This window comes from Camelina sativa, chromosome 15 (genome assembly GCF_030686135.1).
Source record: "Camelina sativa cultivar CO46 ecotype springtype chromosome 15, ASM3068613v1".
Lineage (NCBI taxonomy): Eukaryota > Viridiplantae > Streptophyta > Magnoliopsida > Brassicales > Brassicaceae > Camelina > Camelina sativa.
Window position 1 is genome coordinate 31,572,307 of NC_141894.1, and position 11,752 is coordinate 31,584,058.

General features: G+C 37.3%; 2 protein-coding genes across 2 annotated transcripts; one reads left to right on the top strand and one right to left on the bottom strand.

Annotated features, from left to right (window-relative positions):
• The first annotated feature begins 3,574 nt into the window (after positions 1-3,574).
• LOC104747938 (protein unc-13 homolog) lies at positions 3,575-7,753 on the top strand. Its single transcript, XM_010469643.3, has 5 exons — positions 3,575-4,681; positions 4,770-5,639; positions 5,736-6,194; positions 6,276-6,465; positions 6,571-7,753. Exons 1-5 carry the CDS (start codon positions 4,259-4,261, stop codon positions 7,488-7,490), a joined length of 2,862 nt encoding a protein of 953 aa, XP_010467945.2. The 5' UTR covers positions 3,575-4,258; the 3' UTR covers positions 7,491-7,753.
• Positions 7,754-10,452: 2,699 nt separating this feature from the next.
• Positions 10,453-11,610, bottom strand: LOC147927405 (F-box protein At1g30790-like). Its single transcript, XM_087487445.1, has one exon. The coding sequence runs from the start codon at positions 11,608-11,610 to the stop codon at positions 10,453-10,455; it is 1,158 nt and encodes a 385-aa protein (XP_087343571.1).
• Between the last annotated feature and the right edge of the window lie 142 nt (positions 11,611-11,752).

Sequence of the window (11,752 nt, forward strand, 5' to 3'; positions counted from 1 at the left end):
AAATCTTTCCTTGCCTCCATGCCTACATACACCATGACGTGCTTTAAACTTCCAAATGCTCTTTGCAAAAGAATCCAGTCTGCACTCACCAGGTTCTGGTGGGACTCAAACTCCAGCCAAAAGTAGATGTGCTGGATATCCTGGAGAAGAATGACACGTTCGTTTAAACAGGGTGGATTGGGCTTCATGGAGATAAAGACTTTCAATGATGCACTACTAGCAAAGCTCAGTTGGAGAATACTTACTAAACCAGACTGCTTACTATCCAAAGTGCTGATTGACAACTACTGTAAGTCCTCCTCTTTCTTGCAATGTCCTGTACCATCCTCTGCTTCACATGGTTGGAGAGGCATCTGCTTAGGGAGAGATCTCTTAAAACAAAAATTGGGCCGCCTAATCGGTAATGGTGAGGATACGCCAATCTGGTACAGTCCCTGGTTATCATTATCCAAACCTCTATGTCCAATGGGACCACCTACAGAAGCATCAAGCAAATTACGTGTTGCGGAACTCCTTATTCCGAGAACGGGAGAATGGAATGTGTCCTTGATAAGAGAGATCCTACCTGCTTACGAGACTGATATTTTAAAGCTGAGACCAAGTACAGCAGGAGCTTTAGATGAATGGGCTTGGCTACCAACGGTGACTGGAGTGTACACGGCAAAATTAGGATACAATGAGGCTTTAACTCTGAGAGAAAGAGGCGACAACCCCCCTCTACCACCTCCAGCAACTGATTTTAATTGGCACGCTGGAATTTGGAAACTAAGATGCTCCCCAAAAGTTAAAATGTTCCTCTGGAAGCTTGCTCAAGAGGCTCTCCCAGTAGGAGAAAAACTCCAGCAAAAGCAGATTAGTGCAAACGTAGTTTGCCCTCACTGTGGAGTTGAGGAGACAACCCTACACTTGTTCTTTCACTGCCCTTTTGCTGAACGCTTATGGAAATTGGCTCTGTTGTCCACCCCTCTCAGGTCAATGGAAGTCACTACAATCAAAGCGGGCATTACCTTATCTGGGAAGTTAATTTGTCTCCCTCCTACATGCATATCGTCAGGCCCCCTCTCACCGTGAATACTTTGGGCAATATGGACGGGACGAAATCGCCTGATTTTCAACAAAGAAAGGTCAACACCTGCAGATAATCTATCTATGGAAATCTTACGATGTAGGGAGTGGCATGATGCCCAATTGAAAATCACTCAAAAACCTACCAAAAAATGACCCCCTCCGAGCTTCCCCAATCGGGGATCTGCAATCCTAGCCTACTCAGATGCACCCTGGCGAGCGGAAGGCCACGCAGGCCTAGGATGGAGCTTTAGAGATCCAAACGACAGTCCACTCCTGGAAGGCGCATCCTCGACTCTGTAGGTTTCCTCACCGTTGATGGCCGAAACTCTAGCAACTCTGGCAACAGTAAGAGTTGCGATTGAATTGGATTTCACCAACATCATCTTTGCTTCTGACTCGTTGAATCTTGTCAAAGCACTTAATCGGGAGATCCAATCCAAGGAACTCCATGGGATTCTACATGATATCCTCTCTCTATCTTCTCGACTTACCTTTTGTTCTTTCAATTTCGTTTCTAGGGATTTCAATGGTCGGGCTGATACCCTCGCAAAAATGCTTTGTTTGTAATGAACCCCATTTGATAAATGAAAAAAGCAAATGTTTGACAAAAAAAAAAAAAAAAGGATTGTTGTCTTCAATTTGGATAGGATAGGAACCCAAAACCATTTCTACGGAATAAAAATCGTATAATAAGTGGTGTGTTTTTTTCACAACTGTACTGACCATTCTTTTTACGATTGCCTCCAACCATACTTAAGTGGATTGTTGCTTGCTTTGCATCAAATTATTATAACTATATATACATTTTTGGAGACATTTATGAAATAAATCTTGAAGTTCATACTTATTTACAATCATGTCATTAACAATATTTTTTTTTAATTTTTAATTTACAATTTATTAAATAATGATAAGGTTTCCAATTTTTGTAAACAATTATCCCCCCACCCCCATAATTGCAACTTTCCAAAACAATCAGAACTATATTTATTAATAAACATACAAAACTTCCTATATTTATTAATAAATTATGATGAATGATCGAATCAGATGTTAAAAAAAATCATACAAAATTACAATACAGAAATTAGTTCGGTTGTTCGCCGATTCAAGTGGTACGTGAGTTGGGTTTAGAACGTATTACAATATGATAACAATACTACTATCTTTAAATTGAAAAATAAAAATAAACAAACAGTTTTTCCTTTAATAAATCACTACTTAATGAATTATATGATATAGTTCCTATAGTAAAAAAATAAACTTCAAACAAAACAATTTTTACACTACCTAATAGATATATATTTGTAAGGTTGTACATTTATAGTTCCTATAGTAAAAACAATAAACTTCAAACAAAACATTTTTTACACTACCAAATAGATATATATTTGTAAGGTTGTACATTTAAAAAGTAAAAAAAAACTTTAGTTATGTATATAGTTAATCTGTAAAACAAATTACATAAACTATTTTTTTATTAATAAATATAGTTCCGCGGTGTACCGCGGGTGAATATCTAGTATCTATTATATTTTTATGCACAAATACTTCATGTTCACGCATGTATGCATGCATATTCTCCCATATGACTTTTGTAAATCTCAAAACTCTCACAATTCTCAAAACAAGTTAGGGGTAGTAACCATGATCCAAGATTAAATGAAGGCTTAGTGGTTTAGATTAACTGATCAAAGATTATATATAATTAATAATCTATGATTTAGTCTAATAACCAAACCAAATTCTAAATCTCAATTACCTAATTTGGTATTTTCTTAATTAAGTTAATTAAATTCGGTTTATTTGATGGCAAGACAGTTATTTTTTCCCACTTTGCGAGAGTACAACATGATATTATTTTTTAAAAACAACAAAAAGAAAATTGAAAAAAAAATATCCACATGAATTTTTTTACAAACTCAAAATGATTCCCAAATGCAATGATTCTTGTTATTATTGTTTGTGTTGTATTCTTTAACTATAGTTATTTGAAAAGGAAGGGACATGAGTATATGATTAGAAGAATAATTAAACAATGGTCAACAACCGCCGCACCACATGGCTATATTAAAGAATATCTCGTTACTTGACCAAAAAAAAATGACTAGCCTAAATTGTTAGTTGAATTGGTATTTGTTCATACCGTGTGAAAATGTTGTCAAACCTTAATAAGTTTGACGTGTGCAATATTGAAAATTTCAGCCAATACGAACTCTAGAACACAGAATGGTACATAGTATTATAACAAAGTCTTCGACTTTAACTGGGAACATGACATTTACTGGATTTGCCTTCAACTAGGTCTTATGACAGATATAGCCAATATACACAGGTCCATCTCAAGGATATTCTACTTAATCAAAAATCTAGTTCCAAATTCCAATCGCACTTGAATCACTCACAATATGCTGGTTAGGTTAACAATTTATTTCTTTGTTTTTAATATAAAAATATAGTTTATACTTGTCAAATATCAATATGCAAATAAACGAAGTAATTAAATGAAAACACATTTGATCTCTTCCAAGCTTCATCGAATGAGACTGATTACCCCCTTATCAATGTAATTTCCGATTATAACATTTTCCTTTATTTCTACACATTAATTTCACTCCCTAAATCTATACTACTATTCAACTACTAATTAATTTTCTTGCCTTCAAACAAATAAAATCAAATAAAATTCAGCTGTAGTAGAAGAACATGTGCATTAGGTACCCAAAGACAAACACCTGTCTCAAATCTTCTTCTCTCTAATTCCCATTTGTCGCCTGGTTATATACTTTTGTCTGCTTTTTTTTTTTGCTTCTTCTTTCAAAATCATTCATTCTTTAATCTCAAGCAAGAATCATTTATCTGAGCATCACCAAATTCTTCTTCTTTTTTTTTTAATTTATAATTCTTATTTCCTTCAAGAACAAAAAAAACAAATACTACAGTTTAATACTTCATCTCTCTACAGTTGTCTGTTTCTTTGTGCATTTTGGCGATGAATGAATCAATGATTGTTTCTTCTTCTTCTTACCTTTGATCTAATCGTTTCCACAAAATATTCTCTTGTCGCTTCTTTCTGATTCTGATCATCCCCAAAAAAAAAAGGTTTAATTTTTTTTTTTTGTTAAATCAGAGAAGGGTTTTTGAGTATATAAAGCTTCTTACTTTGATCCAAAAATTCGTAAGTGGAAAAATGGAATCGTTGTTACCTTCTCCATTTGGCGATCCAGCTCCTAATTTATCTGATTCGGAGCTCCGAGAAACCGCTTACGAGATCTTAGTCGCTGCTTGCCGGACCACCGGAAGTCGTCCACTCACTTACACCCCTCAATCCCCCAAATCTGATCGGAGCAACGGTGTGACGACGGCGGGTTTATCTCCATCGCCGTCGCTTCATAGATCTCTTACGTCTACAGCTGCTAGTAAGGTGAAGAAGGCCTTGGGGATGAAGAAACGAAACTGTGACGGAGACGGCGGAGGAGGAGCATCGTCTGGTCAACCTGATCGGAGTAAGAAATCTGTCACGGTTGGTGAGTTGGTTCGTGTACAGATGCGAATTTCTGAACAGATCGATTCAAGGATTCGTAGAGCTCTTCTTAGGATCGCTTCTGGTCAGGTACGTTTCGTAGCATTTTGATATTTCTCTCAAGGTTTGAACTTTAGTATAGATTGAGCTTTTTTGACATTTCTGGGTTTGGTTGTAGCTTGGGAGGCGTGTGGAGATGATGGTGTTACCTCTTGAGCTTCTGCAACAGCTTAAAGCTTCAGATTTTCCAGATCAAGAAGAGTATGAATCATGGCAGAGAAGAAACTTGAAGCTTCTTGAAGCTGGTTTGATATTATATCCTTGTGTGCCGTTAAGTAAATCTGATAAATCTGTTCAACAGCTTAAGCAGATCCTCAGGTCGGGTCTCGAGAGGCCGTTAGATACCGGGAAGATTACAGGGGAGACGCAGAATCTTAGGAGTTTAGTAATGTCTCTTGCTAGTCGGTCTAACAACAATGGGATTGGTTCCGAGACTTGTCATTGGGCTGATGGGTTTCCCCTGAATCTTAGAATCTATAAGATGCTTTTGGAGTCTTGTTTTGATGTGAACGATGAGTTGTTGATTGTTGAAGAAGTTGATGAAGTTTTGGAGCTTGTCAAGAAAACATGGCCTGTCTTGGGTATGAATCAGATGATTCACAACGTTTGTTTTCTCTGGGTGTTGTTTAATCGGTATGTTACAACTGGGCAAGTGGAGAATGACTTGCTTGTAGCTGCTCATAACCTGATACTCGAAATAGAGAACGACGCAAAGGAGACGAATGATCCTGTGTATTCAAAGATCTTGAGTTCTGTTTTAAGTTTGATTGTGGATTGGGCTGAGAAGATACTTCTTGCTTACCATGATACTTTCAACATTGATAACGTCGAGACGCTTGAAACTACAGTTTCTTTGGGGATTTTGGTAGCTAAAGTACTAGGTGAAGATACTTCTAGTGAGTATAGGAGGAAAAAAAAGCATGGTGACTCAGGTCGTGATCGTGTCGATACCTATATCAGATCTTCATTGCGTATGGCCTTTTCACAGGTTTGTTACTTTTCCTTTTTTCTTTGTTGATTGTATATTGTATTTGCGACCATTTATGTAGTTTATTTTTCTTCTACTGTTTGGTTGTTGTAATAGACTAAGAGGATGGTGGAACATAGCAAGAAATCAAAATCCCGTCAGAACAGTAGCAATCTTCCGGCTCTTGCGATTCTTGCGGAGGATATTGGTCATTTAGCTTTCAACGAGAAGGCGATATTTAGTCCAATCTTAAAGAACTGGCATCCTCTTGCAGCTGGTGTAGCTGCAGCTACGCTTCATTCATGCTACGGAACTGAATTGAAGAAGTTCGTGTCTGGTATTACTGAGTTGACACCGGATGCTATAAGAGTACTCACCGCTGCAGATAAGCTTGAGAAGGATCTGGTGCAGATTGCGGTTCAAGATGCAGTAGATAGTGAAGATGGCGGGAAATCAGTTATAAGAGAGATGCCTCCTTTTGAAGCTGAAGTCGTTATTGGCAACCTTGTGAAATCATGGATCAAAACTAGAGTCGATAGGCTTAAGGAGTGGATTGACCGGAATCTCCAGCAAGAGGTAGCTAACGGCTTTAAAAATCTTTCCTTTTTGGTTGTGCCTTAAGAGTTTATTGATTGGTTTTGTAACTTTCTATTGCAGGTATGGAATCCGAGATCGAATAAACTTGGTATCGCTCCTTCTGCGGTTGATGTACTGAGGATGGTAGATGAGACATTGGAAGCGTTTTTCTTGTTGCCAATACTTATGCATCAAGTTTTACTTCCTGAGCTGACGTCAGGTCTCGACAAATGTATGCAGCATTACGTATCAAAGGCGAAATCTTCCTGTGGTATGCAGATTAGTCAATTGTCTGGTATTATGAATGATGAAGCTCATGCTTTGTTGATTTCTCACTTATGGAATTTTTTTTATTTTTCTTTATGGAATTGATTAGGCTCGCGGAATACGTTTCTACCTGCCTTGCCTGCTTTAACAAGATGCACGGTCGGGTCAAGACTACATGGTGTATTTAAGAAAAAGGAGAAGCCAATGGTAGCTTCTCACAGGAGAAAATCACAGCCTGCGTCGAGTAATGACTCGGCAGAAATAATTCAGTTCTGTTGCAGAATCAACACTCTGCAGTATATTAGGACAGAGATCGAATCATCAGGGAGAAAAACATTGAACCGTCTCCCAGATTCCGAAGTTGCTTCTTTGGATGGTAACGGTAAAGTCTTTGAACAGTCCATTGGTTATTGCTCGAAAGGAATACAGCAATTGTCCGAAGCAACTGCTTACAAGATTGTCTTCCACGATCTGAGCTACGTTCTCTGGGATGGTCTGTATATCGGGGAAGTTCCTTCCTCGAGGATCGAGCTGTTTCTTCAAGAGCTCGAACGGTGCCTTGAGATCATCTCCTCAACGGTTCACGACAGAGTCAGAACCAGAGTCATTTCAGACATCATGAGAGCTTCTTTCGACGGGTTCTTATTGGTCCTCCTAGCAGGTGGACCATCACGTGGCTTCACAGTTCAAGACTCTGCTGCTGTGGAGGAGGATTTCAAGTTTCTGTGTGATCTTTTCTGGTCAAATGGAGACGGATTGCCTTTGGATTTAATCGAGAAGGTTTCGACGACGGTCAAGAGTATACTTCCGCTGCTGCGCACTGATACAGACTCTTTGATTGAACGTTTTAAAGCTGTGTGTCTCGAGAATCATGGTTCTGACAGAGGGAAGCTTCCACTACCGCCGACTTCTGGTCCGTGGAGTCCAACGGAACCAAACACACTTTTAAGAGTATTGTGTTACCGTTATGATGAGTCTGCTACTAAGTTTCTGAAGAAGGCTTATAACTTGCCCAGGAAGCTAACCTGAGAACTATCGAGAGTTGGGAACTTGAAACAGGTGGTGATTATAGTTGTATACGCCGGTTTAGTTTGAAATGTGGGATACTGTATTATTTTTGGTTAAGCGGCTAACCGTTTGGTATTGGCAAATTAAATTACTTGTACACAAGAAAGTAGAAAAACTTTAGTGAAATATTCGTCTTTTGTACTAATCAAAGCTTGTGGGCTTTTGTAGTTTACATGTTGTCAACTGTTATAATTTTGTATATTTAATACCTTTGTTTTTCATCATTCTTTTAAAATTTTATCTGATTCACAATTGTAAAATTAATTGCTACAACTCATACTGTTCATCAGTTCATGCCATGAGCATCGGAAAATGATTATCGTATATCGAACTTTCCACAAATATACATGCGCACAACGATCTAGTATGTTGTTAAAATTCTGTAGTGAATTTTTTTATTTTAATTACATTGTAACCACATTTTTCAAACTTAAACTACACAGAAAAAGCTTCTTCAAATAACGCAATATCTTCGGTTGATTACTACGGTGCACTTCTTTGATTACCTCAATCGAGTTCTTCTCCATTCGTTACATCCTCATAATTGCTTTCATGACTAACTCCATATGACAATGTTGTTGGTGGTGGGAGACTTGGACTATCAGCGAGATGGTCTTGATAAGGTGTTTGGATTTATGACATGTGGTAATTTGACGATACATTTTTTGTGGACTAAATAGTTACATGGATCACAAGCATAACCTATCTCTTTGTTTCCACCCAACCCACACGCACTACAAGGTTCTTCAAGTTGTCTAGGAAATAAGGTGAGAAGATGTTGATGGCTCTCTGAGTCTGTGATAGTAAAAGGAGGATCTTCCCTCATGCAATCCAAATCGAGACGAAAATCACACTCAATACAACGATAAAATATACTACCGAGGTTTTTGCCACACCAATCGCAAGCGTTGTTGGATTCATAAACAACGTATCGGTCAAGCATAGAGGCAAGTGAGTACACCGTAAGAGCAGGGGCGGACCTATGTATGAAAGAGGTAGGTCATCTGACCTGGGTAAACTAAATAAATAATTGTTTTTACATGTAATTCTATAAAGTTTCAGTAGCACAGATGGTAAATTCTATAGTGTTGACCCCTCCAAAACCGGGTTCAAATCACCATTATGACACAAATATTTTTTTTATTCTATAATTGACCTCCCTAAATTTATTTTCTGGGTCCGCCACTGGGTAAGAGGAGTATTGCCTTCGAATTGAATGGATATTGGTTTCGGAAAAAAACAGAAGGGTGGTATAGAGAAGGTGGTTGGGGTGATAAGGATGTCTCAGACGTAGCTGGACTATGTCACGGCCTTCATGGAACACGAGCTTGCAGATGTCACAATAGTAATGCCAATCGTTCCAGTTGTCGTCATCACTCTCACCAATTGGTCCGCAACTAAAGCATCGTGAAGGACGAGGATTGTCTTGGCGGCAAAGAGTGTGTGGATGAGCAGGATCAGAGAGACGACATCTTGGTGCGAGATCTTGATCCATTTCGTTGCAAGAGTCTAATTAATTAGGGTTTTTAAAACAAAACATACATATATATATATATATATATATACTAGTTTTATTTTTAGGTTATATGGTATATGCTTTCATTAGGAAATATCTTATATGTTAAAACTAAAAGTTGGTAGAAATATATTTTTGTAACAATGTGAAAAAAAACTTTTAAGCAAACTATACACTATATAAGATAAAAATAAAATGAAATAGATTAAAAAATATTTAATTTAAAATTAGTAAAAAAGACATGTCACATCTGTCACAAATTTAAAGCGTCAAGTATCGTATTGGCAGAGAAAGTTAGAAAAACCTTCTCATATTATATAAGATATAAAATTAGTAAGAAAGACATGTCACATGTGTCACAAATTTAGAGCGCCAAGTGTCGCATTGGCAGAGAAAGTTAGAAAAAATCATCTCATATTATATAAGATATACATATACAAATATATATATATATATATATATATATACTTTACATATATATATATATGTAAAGTATGATTGTATGAACACGGATGTTACGCATTATTTTTGAATTTACTTATATCAAAAAATTATACTATAATGATGAATCAATTGTTTTTTTGAATGACTTAGTCGAGGTCTTTTAATTTGTTTTGGACAGTTACTACATATTAAAATACGACCAAGAAACTTAAGAGTAGAGATAACGCGGTGGGTTGTCAATGATTGAATTAGTATCCAATTTGCTGTCAAACATATATATTTCATCATAGCCATTTGTTAATAAAAATACATTAACGTTTATGTCAAATTTCAAAATATTGTTAGACATTTTCTTTTTTGTAATGATATGCATATGAATCTTGATAGTTTCGAAATTCTTTAAAACTGGATTTGCATGGAAGACAAGTTTTTGGGAGACTTTTTACATTTATGAAATCCGCATGCCGTGTGATAGGGCAGATTAATTGTTCTCACTCTCTTGTTTCACTTGTCCGAATTGGAAAAGAGAGACTATGACTACCGACTACGTACATTAGGGAGAAAGTGACGAGTTTATGAATACATGAAAAGTGCTTTAGGCTATACCCCGTCTAGTGATAAACGATGAGAGTTTCCACCGAGACTTTGAATTGTTGTGTAGTATATATGGTGTGGACAGGACGATGCATACCAATAGTTTGGAGACTTTTAGTACACAACAACACTATATTAATTAAATGCGTACTAGTCTGACTTTAATCAGGTCCGAAGCATACTACACAACCATTCAAAGTATGACTGAGAGGGAACCGATTATATTGCTCCTGACAATATATATATATATAATCAGACAAATCTTTCAATTAATCTAGAAAGAAATAAGATTGTCTACATGGTCACATGATGTAGACATAAACCAAAAACCATCGGAATTATGATTACACATATTTGTGAATCCTCCAACTATATAACTCTACTTCTGAAATTGTTCTTCTTCAAGTCGTAGAAGAAAATCTCCAGAGCATCCGCCCTCTTTAATGACGACATAAAACAGATTTCTCCCGCTTCAGTGCTGCCGCCGCATGTCATTAGTTCGAGATTCCAGTATGAATCACAAAAAGAAGGAGAAAGAAGACCAGTCTTGGTCAGCCAAGTTTGCTTCTTAATATCATCACGAACACACAAAATATAACTATTATCCTTGTTGACAAGAAATAAGGCTAATTTCCCTTTGTAGTTTATTAGTTGTAGATGATCTAGCTTCTCTATTTCTTTTGGTGATTCAATGATGAATAACTGTTCAACCCCAACATCAAAACTCACTATCACAAAGCTGTTGCAGCCGGTCGATGTTCTTTTCAAAGCTGCATAATACACAACTCCATTGATGCATAACACTTGGTTGCAATGTGACTCATGACGACGATAGGAGATATTACATTCAACGTGCCTCCAAGATGAAAAAGAAGAAGATTTTATTTGATCTCCTTCCAAGGTACATACACTATGTTTGACCAAGCCGTACTCGCTCATCATGATGCGCAATATCTTGTATTGACCTTTCCTTGTGTCGTATCCCAAGTACATATAAGAATATTCATACGTGGGATCAAACCCTGTAATGTCATTAGGAATCCTTAGTACTTGTCTTGTTGTTGGATTACATATCAAGAAAAGACGTCTCTCACAAATCTCCCCAAGAGATATACAGATGATGCCACGGACAGAATTGTAGAATCGCAAAATTAAGGAGGAATCATTCTTGAGTACCAGCATCTCGTGTTTGGATACAAGTGATGAATCGTTTGATACTTGAGGAAGAAGAGGCGTAGAGAAACAGAGCAACTGATCCGTATTCCTGGCATTAAATTGATAAATATCACAGCAGACGAGTAAACGTGGTCGAGACAGAGACAAAGACATAAAAGAGTCGATGAAAAATCGGCTACGTGTAATGGAACACCACTGCTTCGATACGCACCTAAATCGAAACATAGATTCCGCTGGCAACCTTTTGAGTATCTCGATCGTAAGATCTAGAGGAATCGGTTCTGTGTTTCTGTTTCCAACGTTTGTCTCGTTGAAGTCTCTGTCTCCGTCTCTCTGATGCTGTGTTTTCATGGTCGCCGTCCCCAACAAGTAAACAACACAAGCCCTAAAAAATATTATATATACTGTTGGAGAAAGTTTGTTGAACAAGAAAGAAACGGGTCAATTACAAAGCCCAATAGCTGACCAAAACGAGGAGAGACTCGGCCCATTA